The sequence below is a fragment of the Phascolarctos cinereus genome, unplaced genomic scaffold, assembly GCF_003287225.1.
Source record: "Phascolarctos cinereus isolate Bilbo 61053 unplaced genomic scaffold, phaCin_HiC Scaffold_2;HRSCAF=192, whole genome shotgun sequence".
Classification (NCBI taxonomy): Eukaryota; Metazoa; Chordata; class Mammalia; order Diprotodontia; family Phascolarctidae; genus Phascolarctos; species Phascolarctos cinereus.
The window spans coordinates 18391341-18413935 of record NW_027555625.1 but is presented as its reverse complement, the minus strand read 5'-3'; the positions used below and the strand labels follow the sequence as shown (position 1 = coordinate 18413935).

The 22595-nt window shown below is 43.9% G+C and overlaps 1 protein-coding gene across 1 annotated transcript in view; it reads right to left on the bottom strand.

Moving 5' to 3' along the window:
• Positions 1–1085: 1085 nt before the first annotated feature.
• Positions 1086–22595, bottom strand: part of KCTD9 (potassium channel tetramerization domain containing 9) — a 36105-nt gene continuing 14595 nt past the window's right edge. The window contains exons 3-12 of the mRNA XM_021001161.2: positions 22408–22451; positions 21008–21104; positions 20280–20338; positions 19963–20091; positions 10866–10933; positions 10672–10767; positions 9840–9989; positions 6254–6359; positions 5105–5238; positions 1086–3052 (exon numbers count right to left, since the gene is read on the bottom strand). Of these exons, the coding sequence (XP_020856820.1) occupies positions 2936–3052; positions 5105–5238; positions 6254–6359; positions 9840–9989; positions 10672–10767; positions 10866–10933; positions 19963–20091; positions 20280–20338; positions 21008–21104; positions 22408–22451 (1000 nt within the window). The 3' untranslated portion in view covers positions 1086–2935. The remainder of the gene's footprint in view (positions 3053–5104; positions 5239–6253; positions 6360–9839; positions 9990–10671; positions 10768–10865; positions 10934–19962; positions 20092–20279; positions 20339–21007; positions 21105–22407; positions 22452–22595) is intronic.

Below are 22595 nucleotides of genomic sequence, written 5' to 3'. Positions count from 1 at the left end.
ACGTCTCTAGGTAACAGTGGAAAAGGAGATATTTAGGGGAAGGGTTTTCTATTACCCTCAGCAGAAGAAAGGATTCTTCGTTTATTTTATGGATGAGAAGGTGAGGAAATGCTACCATAGCTTAGCCAGGAAATATGCACTATACCCATTGTGGCAAGATGGGTATCATAGCGAGCATGCTCTGATGCTAAAACCATTCCGACCTTTAACATTCCCTTTCGGACTCACTACTCTCTTGGTAAGCAAAAGTAACAATTCTGCGTAACTGTATGTCACCATCTTAGCACACAGTCAAGGGTGGGCAAGCGACAGTCTGAGGCCACTGCCTGTTTCTGCCTGGCCATGAGCTTAGGATGTTCTTTACATTTTACAATAAAGTGTTATTGTATCTAAAACTGTAAACCACCACGTGGCAGGCGCAATCTGGCCCAGGGCCCTGGTGTGCAGACCCCTCACGTAACAGACTGAGGCGCACAGCAGCCAAGGGCCACGAGCTGATAAGGGACCTTTTTGACAGGTGTGTTAACAAGCCGTTCTTAGAGAATCATTGTTCTTGCAACGTCTAGGCCACCTCAGTTTGGTGACTCTTAAAGCTGACGGCCATCAGGTCATTCTTTCTGGTGAACAAGGCGTATCTGGTGGTGTCTTTGGCCAAACTGAATAAATACCTCTCATCCTAGATCTTCAGGGCCAGCCGCTATCTGATGTTGGAAAAGTAAAGGTCCCCCATTAATGCACAGCTCCCTTCAGCTTTGCCAAATCGGTGGTCTGACAGAGACCCTCCAACGCCCCCCACAGACGAGGACCCCCTTCACCCTTTCTCATCCTCTCAGTGCTCTTCCCCGTCCTTCCACAGAATCTCCATCAGGATCCACCAAACAACCCGCAGGGCAGGTCTCGGCTCTCGACGGCCGTTCTTCTTCCTGTTCTGCGACCAGCCCATCTCCTCCCCTGCTCACACTCATTCGTGAGGACACCTTTTACAGAGCTCTTCCGCGCCCTCCCCCACCATCACAACACCCCTCAACATACACAAACCATCACGAGTTTTTAAAAAACATCAAGATGAGCAGAACCTCCTTGGCAATGTTTCAGATTGCTTTTTTTTTTTATTAATACACTTTACATTAGACTTGAAATCTGCAGTTCCTGAACATACCAGGTTTACAGTCTTCTGCAGTTTTAAGTCACGTCTAAAGAGGTACCTTTAAGTGAATGAATGATGCATTCTATACTTACTGAAAATATAATACAACAGTGAAATGGATTATTTAAATATAATTTATACACATACGGATTATGAAAATAGATCTCTTTCAATACAATATTCTACTTCTCTGTCTTAATAAAAAATGATAAAGCAAAGAAAATAATTCATTTTTGAAGTTGCTTTCCCTCAACCACAGAGGTCCGGATCTCCTCTCCTTATGCACACACTCTTTATCGTTAAGGAAAGCTTTGCATATGTAGAAAAGACTAGACAACATAAACATTGAACCCAAGCCCTTCCTCCCACAGGAGGCAAACGTGTCAAACAGCTTACTGCCCAGGGCTGAGGGAGTCTTTCCTCCCGCGCCTTGACCATGGGCCCTCTACTCGGTCCTGGGAGAGCTAAGATCGGGACATGAAGTCATCTGCAAACAGGATGGGCCAGCTCTTTGTGAAGGAGAGCCACAGGTGCAGACCAGCTGGCATCACATCTGGGATCAGCCAGCTGCCAGTTTGGGGACAGGCGATCAGAGTGTCAGTTTCAATCTCTGAGGCCCTGTTATAAGGTCTGAACTGCAATCACGCTGTGTTGACTCCCAAGAACATAACTCTCGCCTATTCAGTGCTATTTCCCAACACTCACTGCAGCGGGTTTGGACCTGATTCACCACACTCCTAAGTGCAGACTGTTCCGATTGCTCAGCACCTGAAGTTCATGACCATTACTGATGCACCTGGATTTTTTTTTGGTTATACAAGCATCTTCGTGTGCTTGACGGTGTGAGATAACTGGGCCTGTGCAAATTAATTAACTGTCTGCTTTGGGGATGAGGGGGACCTGCTTGGAGCAAAAATCCTTTTCAACCAGGAGTACATGGTTAAGTCGGAGCTACAGCTAATCCCCTGCTCTGAGAGTGAAGACATCCTTCTGCACGTTGAGCTAGTTTACTAGAAGCTCAGTTCTGGCACATTTTAAAAGCTGTCTACTCCATCCCATCACCTGAATTCAAAGATACATAATGAAGTTCCTCCCCACCACTCCCTCCCTCCCCGCCTCAGTTAGAACTGAGCATTTCTTTAGTTTAGCTGCTGTGTCGCTCAAAAAAAAAATAAACATTATGAAAATGTACCTGAAAAGAGAGGCTTAGGGAGCTCTGCTCCACCACATTCATATATTCTGATAATTTAGACAGGCAATTAAAGTAACAGTAGCAACCCTAAAGCCAGCTGTAACCTCAATAACTTTTCCCCCCTAATTGCACAAACTTTTAACAGTTTAAATATCCATATTGCATCTAGAGATTCAATAAATAACTGCATACGTTGTGCTTTTCATAAATTAAAACCCTCAATGAATTTCAAACCAAGATGGTGTTTCCTTAACATGCCTATTTAAAAGCAAATATACTATTATATACTATTCCTGACTATAAGGCCAGGCAAAGTCTCCCAGCCCATTGGAAAGGCAGCAATACAATCTAATTTTCATTCAGCTATTAAGTCAATGCTTCCTCTTTACAACTTGAGGAAAAAAAAGTCAGATTTTTTTTTTCCTTAGGCACTACTGAGAATATACATTATTGTCTAACTGCTTTGTAATTCTTTTACAGTGTTATTTCTTCTAGACTACTGAGTAGGTGGAGAAAAATGTGTCACAAGGAAAACATTTCACATCTCCTCTTGTTCGGGATAAGTCACCTAGCCTCTGGCCCCTTGAAGGGGCATCTTATCTGACGCTCTGGGACATGTGCAATGGGGTCAGCATCTCTTCAAAGATGGCACCCTTGACATTGGAGCCTCTCAAGTTGGCTTCTTGGAGATCACAGCCCGAAAGGTCACAATTCTACAAAGTAACAACAAAACCCAATTAAAATCTGAAGAAAACAGATGAAGCTTTAGTTGCTGTTATTCTATTACCAAACTTTGGTTGTTGTTATTACTATTACCACAAAAGAGAGCAGCCTCTATATCCCAGCTTACAGCTTACAGAGCCCCACGATATAGGTCAAACCAGTATCGTTATTCTCATCTCATAAATAAACACACTGAGGCAGGTGACCCAGGGGATTAATGACTTGCCCAAGGTAACAAAGTGAATGGCCAAAGCAGGACTTTCGGACTACTTTCCTTCTCACTCCATTATCCTCTCCATGTTCTGAGACGCAAATGCCAACTCTAATGGAAGATGCCCACCCCGCCAGAGCCAAGTTATTCTGTCGCCTTGAGTCCTGCCTGAGGAATTTACACTTCAGACTGTGGGTCCTGGTCAGCACTCTGCCTGAGGCTTTGGCTGCTCATCACAGGAACCCCCAATAGCGAAAGAGGAAGGGTTTGGCAGTGGCGATGGTTGCTTTAAAACCAAATGGTAACAAACCTTCTCATTCAATTGCAAACCCCTAAACGATTTTTTTTGGCCATGATTAGTCTTAAACAATTAGGGAAAGGCAATGCTTTTATATGTATAAACTAACATGAGATTACAAAGGAAACTCATTCTACTGAAATGAAGCTGTTGTTTCTTACCCCATCCAAGTTCACGGACACCAGGTTAAGAACCCCTGACACTGTGAATGAAGGCACGCCAGTGGCTGTCACCCTACGACCAACCAGGTCAGTTTTCAAGACCAAATGACTGTGGGATTTACACGGCAAGGGGCCTAAGATGCCTAATGAGCTCGGGGCGCTAGGAGACGGGATCCTACACTCCTGGCAAACACAAATTTAAAAGAAAAATCGGAAGCCTATGTCACAGCCAGAAGCTATCACTGAGTCCAGGCCTCTTCTTAAACTTTGAATGATCTACTGCCCACCAAAATTAACAAACTAAAATCTTCCATCCGGTAAACTTTTAGATACCAGGGACTCTCACAAAGGTCAGACTAAGCTTAGTAGGCAGCACCTCTCTGTGTCTGTCCAAGGCAGACCTGGCAACACTGTTGGTATCCATAGTCACTGAGTCTTGGTGGTTGCACTCCTCACTGAGAGCCTAACATATAAATGAAGAAGCCATATACTAGATGTTGGGGTTTTTTTTGGTCTTGCTTTTTTTTGTTTGTTTGTTTTTGTTAGGCAATGGGGTTAAGTGACTTGCCCAGGGTCACACAGCTAGTAAGTGTTACATGTCTGAGGTCAGATTTGAACGCAGGTCCTCCTGACTCCAGGGCCGGTGCCCTATCCACCCCGCCATCGAGCTGCCCCATACTAGATGTTTTAAGATGGCTGATTAAAGGTGAGAGTGCCAGTTTGGCATTGGAGTCAAGTCTGGATATGAAAATGAATTAGCAGAGATTTATCCTGAATCTGATGCTAAGCACAGATGTCACCGAAATGTCTTCAGTTAGCTCATAGAATCTGGTCCTGTGGTAGAAATAATTTTAAGAAAACCAAAAAATTTAGGAACACTATAGCTCCTATTTGGGTTACAAGTATGAAGGCCTCAGGGAAAAGAGGAAAAAGAATGAAGCATTTTCAAATTAGTAATACTATATGTATATTATATGTATATTTGTATATACACACACACATGTAAATATACACACACATGCATATATGCTTCGTAAAACATGTTTTTAAAAAATAAAGAATTGTTCCTCCTATTTCTCTGCAGGTGTAGGACCAAAGATGTACAATAATGAATATAATGTTAGAATTCTTCAAAGAATGGGTCAATTTTATTGACTTTTTTCCCTTTTTCCTCTCTGGGAGGGGCAAAGGGAAAGGACATGACGGGAAATGTAGGTGATATAAAACAAAAAATTTTTTTTTGTTAAAAACAAAAATCCCCAACTCAAATGAAAATTTTCTTCCTAGTTGTGCCGGCAAATTACTCGACGCTACATACCACCCAACTCTCTTGTTCAATAACTGGATAGCAAAACATTGATGGCCAACTCACCTCTAAATCTGTCCCTGCTAGAGTTGCTCCTCGAAGGTTACAGTTCTTCAATTTTGCATTTTTTAATGTAGCAACTCGAAGGTTGATCCCTGTCATCTGACTTCCTTCCATATCCACGCCTTTCAAATTAGCACCTAGAGACAAGGATGATGTTTGAGAATGGTTTCTATCAAAACTGGACCCACCTCCCAAAACCACACAGGGATTTGCCAATTTGTAAATGGGAGTGGGCAAGAAGACAGAAACCTTTCTACAAATTAAAGTGGAACTTTAGTAAATGCAAATAATTATCTAAGTATGAAAGGCCAAACTTAATACTCAAGCAATCAGGTAAAATCAATATTTTTATATGCATAAAATAAAATAAAATACATGAGATTACAAAGGATGCTATTTTATTAACATTCAAGATTAAAATTATGAATAAGGTCCAGTTTTTCAAACTCTTTCTGAAGGTTTATGAGCTTGGAACATAAAATAAGCAGTACACTTGTCAATTAGGCCTAAATGAGACTTCTGCAATATAACTGTGATACATTTCCTCTTATTCATGACTTTCAGGGGGTGAAAGTGTGGAGACATACAGAAACAAAAGGTGACTTGTTCATCAACAACGAAGATGCTTCTCTTATGGAGAAGGATTCAGTTTTGTTCTTAAAATGGAAGCTACCCCAAATGAAAACCTTGTTGAATAGAGTTCCTTTTGGCTGATAAGCATCAGAGGGAAGGAGGCAGGAAATTACGTACTTGGTTGCTAAGCACCTACTGTGTACAAGCAAGTGCTAAGCACTTTATAATAATTATCTCATCAGATCCTCATAGCAACCCTGGGAGGTAAGTGCTATTATTATCCCCATTTTACAGATGAGGAAACTGAGCCAAACAGAAGTGACGTGACTTTCCCAGGCTCACACAGGTAGGAAGTGTCTTGAGATTGGAAATGGACTGAGATCTTCCTGACTCCAGGCCCAGGGCTCCATCCACTGAGCTACCTAGCCGCCTCTAGTCTAATGCACATATCTGTATGTATGCCAGGTGTGAATATGAGCAACCATTTTTATTGCCTTGATTTCACTGTAAGCAGTGGCCTCCCCAGGAATGGCCCTGTCTCCTCCACTGTGGTAAGTGTATTTTGAAATGAAATCTTACCTTCCAAGTTGGCTTTAAGGCCTGAAGGATCCTCAAAGTTACATGACTTCAGAGATGCCCCTTCTGCATTAGAACAAAGCATTTTCACTCCCTGCAGGTTTGCACACTGTCAAAAGAAAGGAAAACGCCCATACTCTAAGGAGATTGGAGTTTAAATTGGAAGAGAACACTGCGGCTCAAATAGAAGAAAACCAATTCATGCTACAAATCAACTGAACACATCTGGCTGATACAGCCCTTTCCAGTTTGCAAATGCTTTTCTTATAATCCCCTCTGTGCTGCTTGGGGAGAACAAGCATCATCAGAACGGGCCCTTTCCAGGCTTGGAGCCCAAGGAACCGGGACGTTCAGGGACCTGCCCAAAGGCCCACCCAGAAGGGGCCGAACCAGCACTTGAACTCGAGAAGCAAGTCTTCTTTCCATTCAGCCCACAAAGCCTTGGATGCAATGAGAAGAGAGGACATTATTTCTGTTCTCCCAGTAATAAACACTTATGCTCAAACTAGTAAGCATTAAGGAGGTTAGTAAACTAGCAACAGAACACACACTATTGACATCAAAAATAGGGTCTCAGATGAAACAGATCAGAAGTGTCAAAGCCAAGGAACATGGTCAAGTTTTCTCCCTAGCAGTGGGCCAGATACAACTTGTGAGTGTGAAGGGGAAATGCCCAGATTTACTGATACTGATCACTACAGGCAGCACCAATAAAATGGGCATGGACCTCCAAAATGCTGTGATCACCCCTAATTTTAGAAAGTCCATTAATTAACCCAACAGCAGCAGAGTCCTCTCCTGCCCTCCACTGCTGACCAGATGCTAGTACAAATCCTTCTGCAACAGTGACTACTATAGAATGTTTTCAAAATGTGAATTCACAGATCATAGCACGATTTTAGCAAATATAACCTTTGTCATACAGAGACAGAGAAGAAAGCTAAGAACACTTAAATACTAGAAGGCCTGGAATTTAAGAATGAAACACATTTTTGCCTCAATGCCAGCAGCAGTTTTGAGCCTGGCAGCCTAGTGTCATTCACTGTATAACCACAGCCAGCTCAGAGTTTTGTAAGATAGGGATATGTTGGACCTGGGGTATCAGCATCTCCAGCTGGATATTCCAGTAGCACCTCAAACTCAACCCCTTCAAAACCGAACCCATCAGAACTCAATCTGGGTTGGGCTTCCAATCCAAACCTTTTCTTCTTTTTTTCTTTTCTTTCCCACCCCACACCATTTCAATATCTCAATTCACTGAAAATGGGTGAACTTCCTACTTCACCGAAAAAACTGACAGCATCTACCACGAGCTACCTCAGCCCTACCTCGGACACTCCTCAGAACTTCTCAGTGTTATAATAATACAAGCTCTCCTCCCACCCTCTTGCTGTAGAAGACATCTTCCAACTCTTCCCTAAGGCTAATCTGTACAGCTGCACCAATGATCCCATCCTCTCCAAATTCCTCCAAAGCAGGCCCCCATCATGCATGCTTAATTTCTTCCTCTCCAACTGGCACCTTCCCAGCCACCTGCAAACATACTAAAGGCTCCCTGATCTTCCCCTAAATTCTTCCCTTGACTCTATCATACCCCCTAGCTAGTCATGCATTTCTTTCCTACCCTCCATGGCTGAAATCTTAGAAAGCATCTTAGGTCCGATGACTGCAATGCCTCATATGCCATTCTGCCCTCAACCCTTTGCAATCTGCTTTCCTCTCTTATAACACTAATTCAATTCTGTAAAAGGCCCAATGACCTCATAACTAGGCCCAACGGTCTTTCTTTAGTCCTCACCTTTAGTCCTCACCCTCGCAAACCTCTCCAGATGCCAACACTGCTGCCCTCTCCCTCCTGCTGTTTACTGCCTCTTCATTTGCCTACAGAGATACCATACTCTCCCAGTTCTCCTACTTCCCTAACTCAGTCTTCTTGTGCTGAGATCTGATTTCGGTGTTGCTCAAAGGTGCATCCTTGGTCTTTTTATCTTCTCTGAGCTATACTGTTTCTCTTGGCCAGATCATGGCTTTACCTGCCATCCCTATCTGGGGGATCTCCATTGCATTTCTCAGTTCTAGTCCCACACTCCTCCCAGAGCACAGCACCTCAAATGTAACATGTCCAAAATGGAGGTTCTGAGCTTCTTCCCTTAACCTGCTCCTCCTCCTGACTTGATTTGCTCCATCTGGGCACCACCATTCACTCTGTCTCCCATATTTAATCCCTTACTGTGACTTGCTGATGTCTCTTGTGTCCACTCCCCCTATTTTACCTTGCTGCCACTGCTCTAAAATAGGCCATCCTTGAGAACCTCAGGGAGGTTAAAGAAACGGGCCTCTAACAGGTCTTCCCACATCCACTTCTCATACCATCTTCCCCTCCCCCCACCCCCACATAATCCATCTTTAATACCACAGCCAGAATATTTTCTTCTTAGTCTTTGATCTGGTCATGTCACCCCTGTGCTCAAAAATCAAGAAGTCTTATTTACAGCTTCAAACTCCTTGGCTTGTCATTCAAAGCTCTTTACAATCTGGTACCATTTGACCTTGCCAGTTATTTACATATGCACACTCTTTCCCAAGATGCCCCTATTCTGGCCATCATTCTCATTGCCCCCTCACACCTTACATAATCTCCAAGTCAATCTCTGGGTCCTCCAGTTCTGATGAGTGACCTTTTGCCTTAGTCTGCTGTGAACCCAGCCTCTGAGCCCTCTCTGAACGTCTCTGGCCCCTTTCCCCCTTTTAGCCCTTCCCCCATTAGATGCTAAGCTTGAAGGGGCAGGGAACATCTCGTTTGCTTTTATTTATGTTCATACATATATATATACACACACACACACACACACACACACACACACACACACACACACACACACATCTCTCTACCCTCAAAATGCTGACAACGTACTATTTCTACAGTTTTTTCCAACTCAGTTCTTCTATTGATCATAAAAATAGATAATATGATAAATAAAGGACATGATAATGTGGCACGCATGCCCAATTTCTACCATCATGAGAGTTACTACATTTGTGAGGTGCATGTTTAGCACAGGTACCAATCACGGTAAGAAATCAGCAGATTTCACTAGAGCAGGCACCATTTTTATAAGTCAAACATGACGGACGTGATCGCCTCCTGGAGGTCACCTCTAGGGCCTGACACATAGCGGACGCTCACTGGATGCTTACTGACTGATGGATCCCTACTCACCGGTCTTCAGATCTGACACAGTGACAAGTTAACAAGGATTTATAAAGTACCTACTATGTGTCAGGCACTGTGCAAAGTACCGAAGATACAACAAAAGACACAAAACAGATCTTGCTCTCAAAGAGTGCACAGGCTAATGGGAGAGACAACGTGTAAACGGCTATGGACCCAAAAGCCATATCCTGGAGATCCTGGAGATAATTTCAGAGGGAGGGCGCTATGACCGAGGCCTAGGAAAGGCCTCCTGTAGAGCCTTGAAGGAAGCCAGGGAATCCGGGAGGGAGAGATGAGGAGAAAGAGTTCCACTCCTGGGGGACTGACAGTGAAAATGCCCCAAATCCCAGTTTTAATGAGTGAGATTGTCCTTACATCAAGCACTGATCCGGAGAGATCAGCTCGTTCAAGATTTGCACAGCAGAGATTAGCATGTGCAAGGTTGCAGCGACTTAAATTGGCCATTTTGAAGTTTATGTATCGAAGGTCCAAACGAGAAAGATCAGCACCACTGAAGTTTAGACCCTAAAAGAAACACAAATAAACTCTCACGAGTCAGAGTGAACATTCCATTTAACTTGCATTTAACTTTCCATTTGGAAGCCGCAAATACACCCTACAGACACTGTGCCATGCTGATTCTGAGGACGAACAAAGGGAGCTGTTTAGCAACTACTACAGAAAGTAGTTACTCTAGTAAAATGGCAACATATTCAATAACAACTGCCTCTCTGCTGCTCTTAAATAAGAATAAGGGCTTTTAAATTACAATGGAAATTGGTGTTAAGTATTTTGTCAATTCAGTGAATGGCAAAGAAGGTTTGTAACAAAAAAGAACTTTATATGTCTGTTCCAACCAATGTTATGACAAAAAAGGAACAGCCGTACAATATGGCGGTCCAAGCAACCTTAACCAACAGCTGGGGGGCCTGCTCTTCATTGGTGTGTTTGGCACTGATGAAGAAACTGCATTATTTAGTAATTCAGGCACTTTTGTAAAAAGTAAAAAAAAGGGAACCACTGTTTAGGATGAAAATGCTGACATGTTTTAAGATTTTTAACCTGTGTTCCAAAGGAAATTAAACAAAATGAAAGGAAAAATAACACACAAGGCTCAATACAACTGTTCTCTAAAAATATTCTGTTGAATGACTGATAGCTTTGCTATTTGGAGCAAATGGCTGATGGAAAAGGCTGCCTCGAATACCTGGCAACGCAATTCTGACTTGGTTGGCGTGGCTAGTAGAAACCGAACAAACTCCTTTCGAGAGATTGGAGAATGGTCTTCTGGTGGTTGAGAATTCTTTAGAAAGAAAACAGGAATATGTCAGTCTTTTTTGAGCTAGCTATGATACTGTAATGGTGCTCTAAATTCTAATATAAGTAAATATTAAAAAGTACCTTTATTGCCACTTCAAGATGTTCAATCAATGAGTCAATACCAAAAAATCTGGCTTCTTCTAACACTCCTACCAAAGCAACAACAAAAAATTGGTGTTGACGGGAAAAAAAAAAGTAGCAGTCTCCATTTATCTTTGATCCTTCATTTAATGCAGGATTTGTTAAAGGACATAACGTCCAGCAAGCAGATTACTACTCAGCACGGAAGATAAATTAGTCATGTTCCACATATCCCTAAAAATGAAATACTCAAAAAGAGAGAATGAATCTTTGAAATGGTTTTTACTTTGTACATGGAAAAAATGAAGCCAAATGATTACCAGACTGGATTTAAATATATACTTCAAACATATTTCTGATCATTTCTGTAATTATTAAGCCAGAGGAAAGAAATCCTCATTAACAAACATGGGTAGAATTATGTTAACTGCTTGCCTGGGATTCTAAGAAAAACATTCGATTCACATAAAATCCTAAAACTCCATTCACCTTCAGACCAGAACAGAGATTAATAAGGTTTATAAAAAAGTTTCTCCCCTACTTCTTACACATTTTTGAGATAACTATAACATGGGTTTGAATTGTGCCACCTCTCAGAATGGTCAAATGCTTTATCATCTACTTTTCTTAAATTGATACAAATTATCTGAATCTCTTTGAAATGATTTAGGAAGCTTATTTCCTTATTTAACAACCTCTTGTCATAGCACAGAAATGAAGTGCAGCACTGTGACCTTCCAGTCAGTCAGTACTATATGAATCTCCTCCCTCAATCTCTTCCATTATCCATCTCACATCAACAGGTGGCCTTTCTCCCAGCCAAGTGAACTGCCTCGATGGGCAGCCGTGATCCCATGGCTTTCTGTCTTCTCCAGCAGATTTCCCCCTCTGCCATCTCTTCTCACTAATCTTCCGTCTCTATCACCTGGCTGCTTTCTTGCTGCCTAGAATGATGCCCATATCTCCATCCTCACTAGTTATTATCCTCAATTTCTCCTCTCTTTTAAAGCAAAGCAATCTATAATCTCTGCATTCACTTTCTTTTAAACCCTCTGCAGTCTGGCAGCTGACCACCTCATTCACTGGACTGCTCCTCCCAAAGTTACCAGTGATCTGTTAATCGCCAAATCTAATGGCCTTTTTTCAGTCCTCATCCTTCTTGATCTCTGCTGCCTTTGACACTGTTAATCACCCTCTTCTCCTGGACACTATCTTCTCTCTAAGTTTTCAAGACATCACTCCCCCGTGTTCTCCTTTCAGCCTGCCTGATGGCTGCTCCTCAATCTCCACTGCTAGATCTTCATCCAGATGACATTCACCAACTCTGGAAGTTCCTCAGGGCTCTGGCCTGAGTCCTCTTCTTTTCTCCCTCTTTACTATTTCACTTAGTGATCTCATCAGCTCCATGGATTCAATGATCACTCTCAGCAGACGAGATTCTTAGAGCTATTTATCTAGCCCTTTCTTATTTCCTCCTGTCTCACATCATTAACTGCCTCTTGTATACCTACACTGTATGTCTTAAAGATATCTTAAATTCAACAAGTCCAAAACTAAATTCATTATCTTTCCTTTCAAACCCTCCTCTCTTCTTGATTTCTGCCCTTTCAAGGGCACCACCACCCTTTCAGGCTTGCAACCTTGGGGTCGCTCGACTCCTCCCTTTCTCTCACTCCTCCTGTCCAAACCATAACAAAGTCCTCCATTTTCACATTTGTCCCATCTCTTGTACAGCCCCCCTTCTCTCCTCGGACACTTCCAGCCCCTTGCTGCAGGCCCTCACCACCTCACACCTGGACCGCTGAAACAGTCTTCTGCTTCAAGTCTGTCCCCACACCAGGTTATCTTCCACTCAGCCACCAAAGAGATCTTCCTAAAACAGAGCTCTGACCATGTTCTCTTCCTTTCTGAAGAGTCAGTAAGTAAATAAACACTTAGCAAACGCCAGCTCTGTGCTAGCCACTGTGCTAAGTGCTGAGAATACAAAGAAAGGCTCAAGACCGTTTGTGCTCTTGAGAGGCTCACAATCTAAGGGGGGGAGACAACATGCAAATAGCTATGTATGAGTAAGTTATATGCAGGGTAGAGAGCATCGTCTGAGGAATAGGAAAGCCCATGTTAGCGTATCAGGGAGTACTTGGGAAGGGTAGCATTTATCAAAGGCTTTATATTTGATCTTGGAGAAAACAGGAAGTGACTGGAGTTTACTGGAGAGAAGGGGTGTGGCATGTGACATCTTCCTATGCTTTAAAGAGACCACTCTGACAGCTGAGTGAAGTGGGGAGTGGGGAGTAGGGAGAGACTTGTGGCATGCAGAGCCGGCAGCAGCCACTGCAGCAGTCCAAGCATGACGGGATGAGGGTGTGCTCTAGGGCAGGATCAGAGGTGAGAAGGGAGTGTGAGAGAAATGTTAAGAAGGTAAAACCAAAAGGCGTAGGTCACAGACTGGATGTGAGTGATAGGACACTGAAGAGTCAAGGCTGACACTTAGGCCTTGAGGCTGGGTGACTGGGAAGACACTGGTGCCCTCCATGGTAATAAAGAAGTGAGGAAGAGCATAGGGTTTAGGGATATGGATAATGAGTTCAGTGTGGGATGTCCAACAGGCAGCTGGAGATGTGAGAGTGGAGGTCAGCAGAAAGGTCACAGATGGATACAGAGATTTATTGAATTCTTGGGAACTAATGAGACCACCAAGTGAAAAGGTATATATCAAGAAGAAAAAGGGGCCCAGGAGACAGCCCTGTAAGAAACAGGGTTGGCAGGCATGACCTAGATGTAGAACCAGTAAAGCAGAAGCAGTCAGACAGGCAGGAGAACCAGCAGAAGTTAACCACCATGAAAACCTAAAGAGTGTAGAGTATTATGCAGAAGAGGGCAACTGACAATGTCAAAGGTCCAAAGAGGTCAAGAAGGATGAGGACTGAGAAAAGGCCATTAGATTTAAGATTTCTATTGTATTTTCAGGAGCAAATATAAAATCCTCTTTTTGGCCTTTAAAACCCTTCCAAACAGGGTCCCTTCCTACCTTCCCAGGCTTCTTAAACTTTCCTCCCCTCCATAAACATCTAGTAACAGCAAATGTCTGATGATTCCCTGTAGACAACAGCAGGGCTGGCCCCCATGCCTGGAACGGCCTCCCTCACTTCAGCCAGCTGGCTTCCTTCAAGATGCAGCTCGAATCCCTCCCTCCCTCCCTCTGAGAATGTATCTCTAGTCATCCTGATGGCTATCTGGCCACTGGACCCAGACGGCTCCGGAGGGGACAGTGAGGCTGGTGACTTTGGCCGGCCCTCCCTCACTGAAATGCAATTCTCTTGCATGTCATGGCATCACCTCCCCGATGTCATGGTCCTGTTGGAGAACACAGGACAAACAACAACCACCATCTTCCACGTACGCTGGTTATAGCTAGTAGAGTTGTTTGTGTGTTTCCTCCCCTATGAGAATATGACCTCCCTGAGGGCAAGGACAGGGCTTTTTTGCCTCTTGGTGTCCAGAGTGCTTTGCAAAGGGCCTTACAACAGTCAGGGCCAAATTAATGCTTGCTGACTTGACCGGCCAGTGATACTTGTTTCTGAAGGATTGTCAGACCACAGACTACTTTCCTGTTTATACTAACCAGACCTATCATGAGGGGAGAATACGGCAAATAAATATGTCTGCACCTTGTTTCATACAACAGAGATGTTCATGAAAAGCCTTATTTGGAAATTGATTCACATGTGACCATTTGTTCATTTATCCTTTGTTCAAATGGGAGAGAATAATCATTGGACTGGTAGCAAGGTGATGAGAATTAGGTGGGCTCCCGTGACTGCTGGGTCATAGCAGGACTGGAATGAAGGCTGCCTATAAAAGAGCTCACCTGTTTGATCTTGTATGCTTTAAAGTTGCAGATTATCCAGGCTAACTCCCTTCTTTTCTTTCTTTTTTTTTTTTTTGGTGAGGCAATCAAGATTAAGTGACTTGCCCAGGGTCACAGAGCTAGTGGGATTTGAACTCAGGTCCCCTTGACTCCAAGGCTGAAGCTCTATCCACTGCACCATCTAGTTGCCCTGCTCACTTTCGAAGATGAGGAAGCTAGGGCACAGCAGGGTTCAGGGCTTGTCAAAAGTCAGATGGGCACTTTTGTTTGTGATTATTAATATCTTATTAAAATCTTATGACTATATTTTTGGGGAGAGGTAGATATCTGTTAAAAAAAAAAGCAAACCACTTGTAACCTTTTCTTCCCCTCAAATGAATACCTGATTTGCTGTTTTTGAACTGTGTGTCTCTATGTCATGCAGGCTGGAAATGTAGTAGACACTCCTGGGCCCCACTGAGCTGCAGGGGAGTGGCCTGGGCCAGCCTGCCTTAGGATGCCCGCACCACCAGCCTCAACCTCAGCCCCCACAGGAGCAGGGACCACAGGCCCAACTGGTCCAACAAAATAACTGACACTGCCATGGATACTTGAAAAGTCTAGAAAGCACTTTACATGTACTATCTCATTTGAATAACCCTGTGATGCAGGTATTTTATTATCCCTATTTTACAGATGGGGAAAAGGGCCCAAACAGTTAAGTTAAGCAGGAGGCAAGTGTGATACAGAGGAAAGAGCCCTGACTTTGGAACCTGAGGATTTGGGTCTGAATCCCACTTCTGCCATCCATTATCTCTGAGACTGTGCGAAAGCCTCGGTTTCCTCACATGATGGAGGAGGGATTAAACCGGATGACTTCTAAGGTTCCTCCTGCTCTGAATCAATTATCCTATAAGTTACTCATGTCCACACGGTGACTGTCAGAGGCAGGATCAAACTCAACTTCTGACTCTGAATCCGACTCTCTAGGCACTCTACCTCCATCCTCCAAGTATTTCTTATGGAGGCAAGAGCAATCAATGGGGTGCAATTGGGTAGCGACAGCACCTTCCAGGGACAGGAGGGCGCTTCATGTTGGGGCGGAAGACAATGTTTTCTTTTTCCTACAACTGTTGATTTTGATTTGGAGAATTAAATAGTAAGATGTGCCATATGCTGAAATAGCTTTGTGCTTTTAACTCAAGGGGGTTTTTTTGTTTGTTTGTTTTTTAGGCAATTGGGGTTAAGTGACTTGCCCAGGGTCAGACCACCAGTAAGTATCAAGTGTTTGGTCTGAGTCAAGCCCTCCTGACTTCAGGGCTGGTGTTCTATCCACTGCGCCACCTAGCTGCCCCTTAACGCAAGTTTTGCTAGTAAAAACCAAAAAGCTCCCCAACTGTGTTGGCACAAGACTAAACAGAAGCCCTTGGCTTCCCCAGATGGAGCTGATCCCCGATGGGAAACTTCGCCATGGTTTGCAGCTCTGGGATCGGCTGGCTTCCCACACCTTTCTCTAGTGAGTTGTCTGTTTACCAAAGAATGACACATTTTGACTACAGAATGCTATTTGCATGGGGGAGGGAGGCACCCCCTGCGTGTTTTACATGACTCATCTGGGTTCTTTTTGGCCACAGGGCAGAATCAGGTGCCATGGGTGAGTTCACAGAGACAAATTTAGGCTTGATTTCAGAGGAAACTTCCTAACAATCTGAGTTGCTCCAATGTGGACTAGGCTGACACAGGCAGTAGAGAGCTCCTCCCCGACTGGAAGCTTTCAAGCAAAGGCAAGGTGACCACTTTGGAGTATTTTATTTGAGAGATGGGAGCATTCTACTTCACTGGTCTAAAAGCCCCTTCTAGACCTACAGGAAGGTGAGGAGTAGGCTGAAGACAAAAGGTCTTTCTTAGGGAAATGGATTAAGGATGGAAACCAAACTGAACAAAGAACCTTCTATGGATGACTTCCGCCCTGGAGGTTCCAGGGCACTTGCTAGTGCTACCACCACTAGTCCGGCCGGCTTCCAACCGGGCTCAGCCCTGGACTTCTGAGACTACTCTTCCACCTTCCTTGAGGGTACGGACTGTCCTTTTCTGTAGACTTTGCATTCCCAGTACTCTGCACAGTACCTAGAGCACAGGAACATCCATCCATCTCGCTCTTGTACAGTTATCTCTCCCATCCCCAGAAGGGACAGGCCTCCCAAAGGGAAAAATGCCTTTGGAAAAGGTCTTTCCAATCCTCGAGGGGAGTGGTCAAAGGAAGAACTGTCACTGTAGTTCTGCAATGTTATCCCCAAACTGTATCATAACATAGTAGGACATTTTCCTGGTTCAATGTTCCTCCAGGTATCACTTCAGTTTGCCTTGGCGTTGAGAGATGTCTCAGGGCATGGGGAGACTACAGCCACTTGACATTTCTCTCTCTGGGCCGGAAATGCTAGCTTTAGAATAACATTAAATGAATAAACATTGCTTCTGGCAGACATGCCTAAAACATAGAGAACTGTATTAATGAGTTTTGTTCTATATAAGCAGTATTGGGAAAGAATGCACTAGCAGTTGGGAGATCAGGAAAAGCTTCATATAGAAGGTGGTGAAAAGTTCTCAAAAGTTAAATTCTTAAGACACACAGAAAAATCATTCTCATAAGAAAGAAAAGGGTGGGGGGTTGGAATTTGTCTTAAGAGACCAGTATATTTGTACAGGAAATTCAATCAGTTTAGATTTTTCAAATCCATGGCCTGTAGTACTCTACTACCACTGCTTCCCCCCCCCCCCCCCGCCAATGCTGTCTTCACCTATTAGACTGTAAACTCCTTGAAAGCAGGGACTGTCTTTTTGCTTGTATATGTATCCTGGGGCTTAGCCGAGTGCCTGGCACAAAGTAATTACTTAATAAACGCTCATAGTCTGGAAAAGATAAGGGGCAGGGGAGGGGAGAGAAGTGGTATTTAAAAAAAAAAAAAAGGAACCCTTTATTCCAGAGGCTAGCTTATGGAAGAAGGAGAAGACATATTTGTTCTTCTTTTCCAGGAGTGGGCTGGGGCTGAGGGGACAGGAAAAGGGAGTCATAAACTATTAGATTTCCGAGTAACATACATAAGGACTTTCTTGGAGCAAATGTAATATAACGGATTGGCCTCTGGGAGGTAGCAGATCTTTAAAGAGAGGATGGCTAACTTGTCATCAGGGGGGGCTGGAGAAGAGATTTCCTATTTAGTTTAGATTGGATTAGATAGCACCTGAGGTTCCTTTCATGAAATTCTCGGATCTCTTGCTACCTGCAGGCCCCACTGACATCTCCCAGCTAACAGGATCTTCCCTCCAGGCATCCTCTCTTCTTTTTGTTGGCTGTACCACCATTTCCTCAGCCTAGGACAGCAATAACTTGAGATTTACCACAGGATCCCAAATCTGACGAGCACTGATTAGAAGGGACAATGGGGATGGTCTAGTCCAACCTTTCCATTTTACAGATAATGAAACTGAGGCCCCCAAAGAGTAAATGCCTCGTGCAAGATCACAGAGCCAAGAGGAAAAGAGATGGAGGCCAGGGAATCCAAGTCCTTCAACTCCCAATCCGCGACTCTTTCCACTCCTTCAGATCATTCCCAAGTTCTTCTGCCCCCACCCCTGACACCTCCTACCCGGCTTCCTCCTCTCTATTCCTCTCCATGGACTACTGCAAAGTTTAAACTCTTGTGCCTGATATCCAAAGGCCTCTAGGCTCTCTGGGGACCCTCCTTTGTCTCACAATGCCACCCACCCCCCTCTCAAGGCGTGGACCAAACCATAAGAGGAGGACGGTCAGCAGCAGCAGCAACAGCAGCTTATGTTGTTCAGCCTCCTCTGACTCTCCATGACCCCACTTGGGATTTTCTTGGCAAAGACACTGCAGCGGTTTGCCATTTCCTACTCCAGCTCATCTTACAGACAAGGCAACTGAGGCAAACAGGGTAAGTATCTGAGGCCACATTTGAACTCAGGTCTTCCTGACTGCAGGGCTGGTGTGCTATCCGCTGTGCCACCGAGCTGCCCCAGTAATAGCAGCAGCAGCTAGCACTTCAATAGCCCTTTAAAGTTTGCCAAGTGCTAGACAAACACTATTTCATTAGATCCTCACAACAACCCTGGGAGGTAGGTGCTATTATTATCACCTCCCGTTTACAGAAGAGGAAACTGAGGCAGGAGGCGGTGAAGTGACTTGCCCAGGGTCACACAGCTTGTACGTGAATGAGGCCAGATCTGACCTCACATCTTGACTTCAGGCTCAGGGCTCTATCCACTGTGCACACAGCCACTATACAATTCTGTTTGCTGAAAGTGTTTCACCCCGTGCCTGCTGATTTCTCCACCCCCTTTCAGAGCCCAACGGATGAAGTGCCACGTTCTCTACGAAGCCTGCCTGATCACCTCAGGTGGTGACAACCCTCTCTACTCAGACCTCATAAGGCACACTCTTTATAACTCTCCTTTTCAAGGCACTTAGAGAATACTGGGCATTTCAATGTGTTTGAGGAATTACACAGGAAAAAAGTACACAGGAAGTCATGAGAGAAATGTGTGCCCAGAAAAAACAAGGAGCCAGGAGCCCACACACTCCAGTGCTATTCAGCTGAAGGGAGGCTCCCAGCATCGGGGATGTGCCCTCTGGAACAGAGGGTTCATGGGTAAACATGGCCAACAGCTCCCCAGCACAGGCAGGCAGGGATGAGCTGCAATCTGCATTAGTGGAGGAATACTCATCCGTGTGGATGAAATCATAGGTACCCCAGAGTACTGAAATGCTGTTTTCTGGATCAGAACCAAACAGATACCCTGGTCTCACCTGCTCTGCTCCACAGGCAGAATGTAGGCTATCTAGTGGAAGGATGCACTATGAGACAACAAAAAATCACTGCAACGTTCCAGGGCTCTGTGCCTGGCATCAGTCTGAGCACTGCCCATCTCGGCAGAAGGGGCCCACACCCCTTCCCTGCTGCCATCCTGGTGTAGCGGACCAATCAGAGCCTCACAGAGCTCTGCCTGGCCAGCCAGGCCTCAGCAAACAGCCCCGTGGGCCATCTCCGAGCCCTTCCAGATTTCTGGGCCAGGCCACAGAGTGCATTTTGTGGGAAGAGCCCAGGCAAATACTACCCTCTTTTCAAATAAAAAGAAATCTTACCACTGTGGGAAAGAAACAGCACAAAGCACAAAAAAGCTCCTAAACTATGAGGCTTTTAAAGGAAATTAAACCCTTGAAAGACTTACCTAATAAATTAATGCCATCATTCACAATAAGCTGTCCATGACGTAGGTAGTTCAGAATGGGTTCAAAATACTCAGGACTTCGGTCAATCAGGAAAGCTCCCCGGTGATCTTGCTTATTTCCCCAGGCACCTGTGGTCCCATTTAGACCAAAAAAAAAAAAGAAAGAAAGATTTTAGAAAATAAAATGTATAGGTAGTATGGTGACTTTTTAATTCTTACAAGAACTGCTCCCATCATGAAATGGCAAAGAATAGCAGTGTTACAAGCCATCTCCCCAAGAGATCCCACAAAGTCTGGGGAAGCTGTGTCCTACTCACCTTTGTCCTTAAACATGTGGGCCAGCATACTGTCAGGTTCTTTATTCACTAAAGTGCTCCTAAGAATTCAGAGGAAAACAAGATGATTTCTCCTTTGTCTTTATAAAGAAACCTATTTAGTCAAAAATCTAGTGGATCCCAGCTTTTCCCTGACCTGGTAGGAATAAAGCTGAGATGCAAATACTGAGTGAGCTGCTGTTTCTGCAGGTGCTAACTGGCATTTCCTAGGACTAATCCTCCTAGGAGGTGATCACAGGCCAATGTGGGAGAGCAATGAGCCCACAACTTTCCCATACACTTCAGAGAAGCAAGTGACAAAGCCACTACCACTTCAACCTGTACTAAGTGGGGCTGTGCATTTTGGAAGCATAAATCACGTCCACCAAAGCCTCTTCTGTCACACTTCTTACATTCTCTCTGACAAAGGCCACAGAGGAATCCTCCCCAGACAGCAAGAAGTCTTTGATCATTTTTGCTTTGTGAGACCTTAGACAAGTTGTTTCACCTGCACAGCCTTGGTTTCCTCTCTGTAAATGAGTGGGACAGAACCAAGGCTCCTGAAGAATGGCCCTTTGCAGCCCAACTATTCCCATAGTCAGTCAATTGGTTTATGGCTCCTGTTTATTCAAAGGGCATTTGAAGAATTTGGAAGGCAGTGAATAATGTGGATTCAAAGAACCCTAGGAAGTGTACTGTCTTCAGAACGAATTAGGAAGGTGTATTCCTACCGTGTGGTTGTAAAGTACCGTCCTCCCACGTTCAGAGTCAGCCAGTCTGTGTGAGCTCCCGTTGGCCCTTCAGAAAGCTTGAGATCTGTCTGAGGATCTGCCGACGGAAGAGAGAAGACAAGATGACCTTGGACTTGTCTGGTGCTCCCTAAGGAATTCATTGGTTTCTTATGGATGGGACCAAATTATCCTCAGCTCTGGACAACTGAGAGGACGCCATCATTATCTCTAATTTGAAGATAAGAGAAGTGGAGCATTGTGGAGCCACTGAGAAAGTGGAGCAGAGTGGAGGCACAAGGAGTTCCTAATTTGCAAGCAGGTTGGCTTTCCAAAAGCTGTAGTTACTGTGATTGGAATTAGGACTGGACTTTTTCTAGAAACAATGTTAGAAATATGGCAAAGTCTCCAGGCTACCCCACAAAAGTTTTTATAATCTACTAAGGTTTTCAAAACTATGATAAGAATAAGAGAAGCTGAGGAGAATTTGGTTCTTCTTTCCCAAAGGCAGAGCCAGCTCAAGGAAAAATTTTGAAATCAACCAAACCTACTTTCACCTCCCTACCTGCTGGCTGGGGCCCTTCACACTTTATTCCTAGCTTCTCCCTGACTCTGGAGGGCCCACCCCAGCTCACGCCAAAAGCACCCTACTCCAAGGCCAGCTCTGCTCCAAAATGCTCCCTGCTTTCAATCGGCCCATTCAATTGCTTTCTCAGCCATAACCACTTACAATGAAACAAACATAAGTTTTACTGAAATAACGTGTTATTGAAGCCTTAAAATGTTTTGTTCAACAGATAAAATTCTATTTCTCTTGAACTTTACAGACATTTTTTTCCAACAAATGATTTTTGCTATTGACTATACTGTCAGAAGGAAAACTCACATTAAGTAGAAATATCTAAACTGTCTAGTGTTTTTAAAATGACTTAATATTTTATTTTTCTACATGTGAAAACCATTTTTTAACATTTAAATTTCATAATTTTGAGTTTCAAATCCTCTCCCTTCTTCCTTCTCCTCCTTCCTCACTGAGAAGGCAAGCAATTTGATATCAGTTATACATGCACAGTCGTACAAAACATAAAACATGTAAAGAGACATCCATACCATCACTGCCAAAGAAAATATGAAGATTAGGTTAAACTTTCTAAAAACAGAATAACTTTATTTCTGATTTCTACGCCTATTCCCATCATTTTTAAACACATAAAAGAGTCATTCCCAACAAAGAATGACCAACTCAGTATGAAATATGCTGCTGAGTCAGAATGCTGACACAAGCATGAAAAGCCTACCACAAGATCCTTTTCAATGTTCAGTTTAGCCCAATATCAACATTTCATCTTTCACTTCATTTCATCAACATTTCATCAAGAGAGTTTAACTTATAGGTCACTTACCAACAAATGGTTCTCCTTCACATACAAAGAGAACATCGTCATCTCTGGGGGGAAAAAGATCCGTCAGTACAGTTTGGTTCGGCTGGGTTCTCAAATCCCAGCAGCTAGTTGGTTTTGGTGTGAGAGCAGGGGCCCCTTTTGGCAATTTGATGAAGCCTACGGATCTCTTCTCAGAAGAATATTTTAAA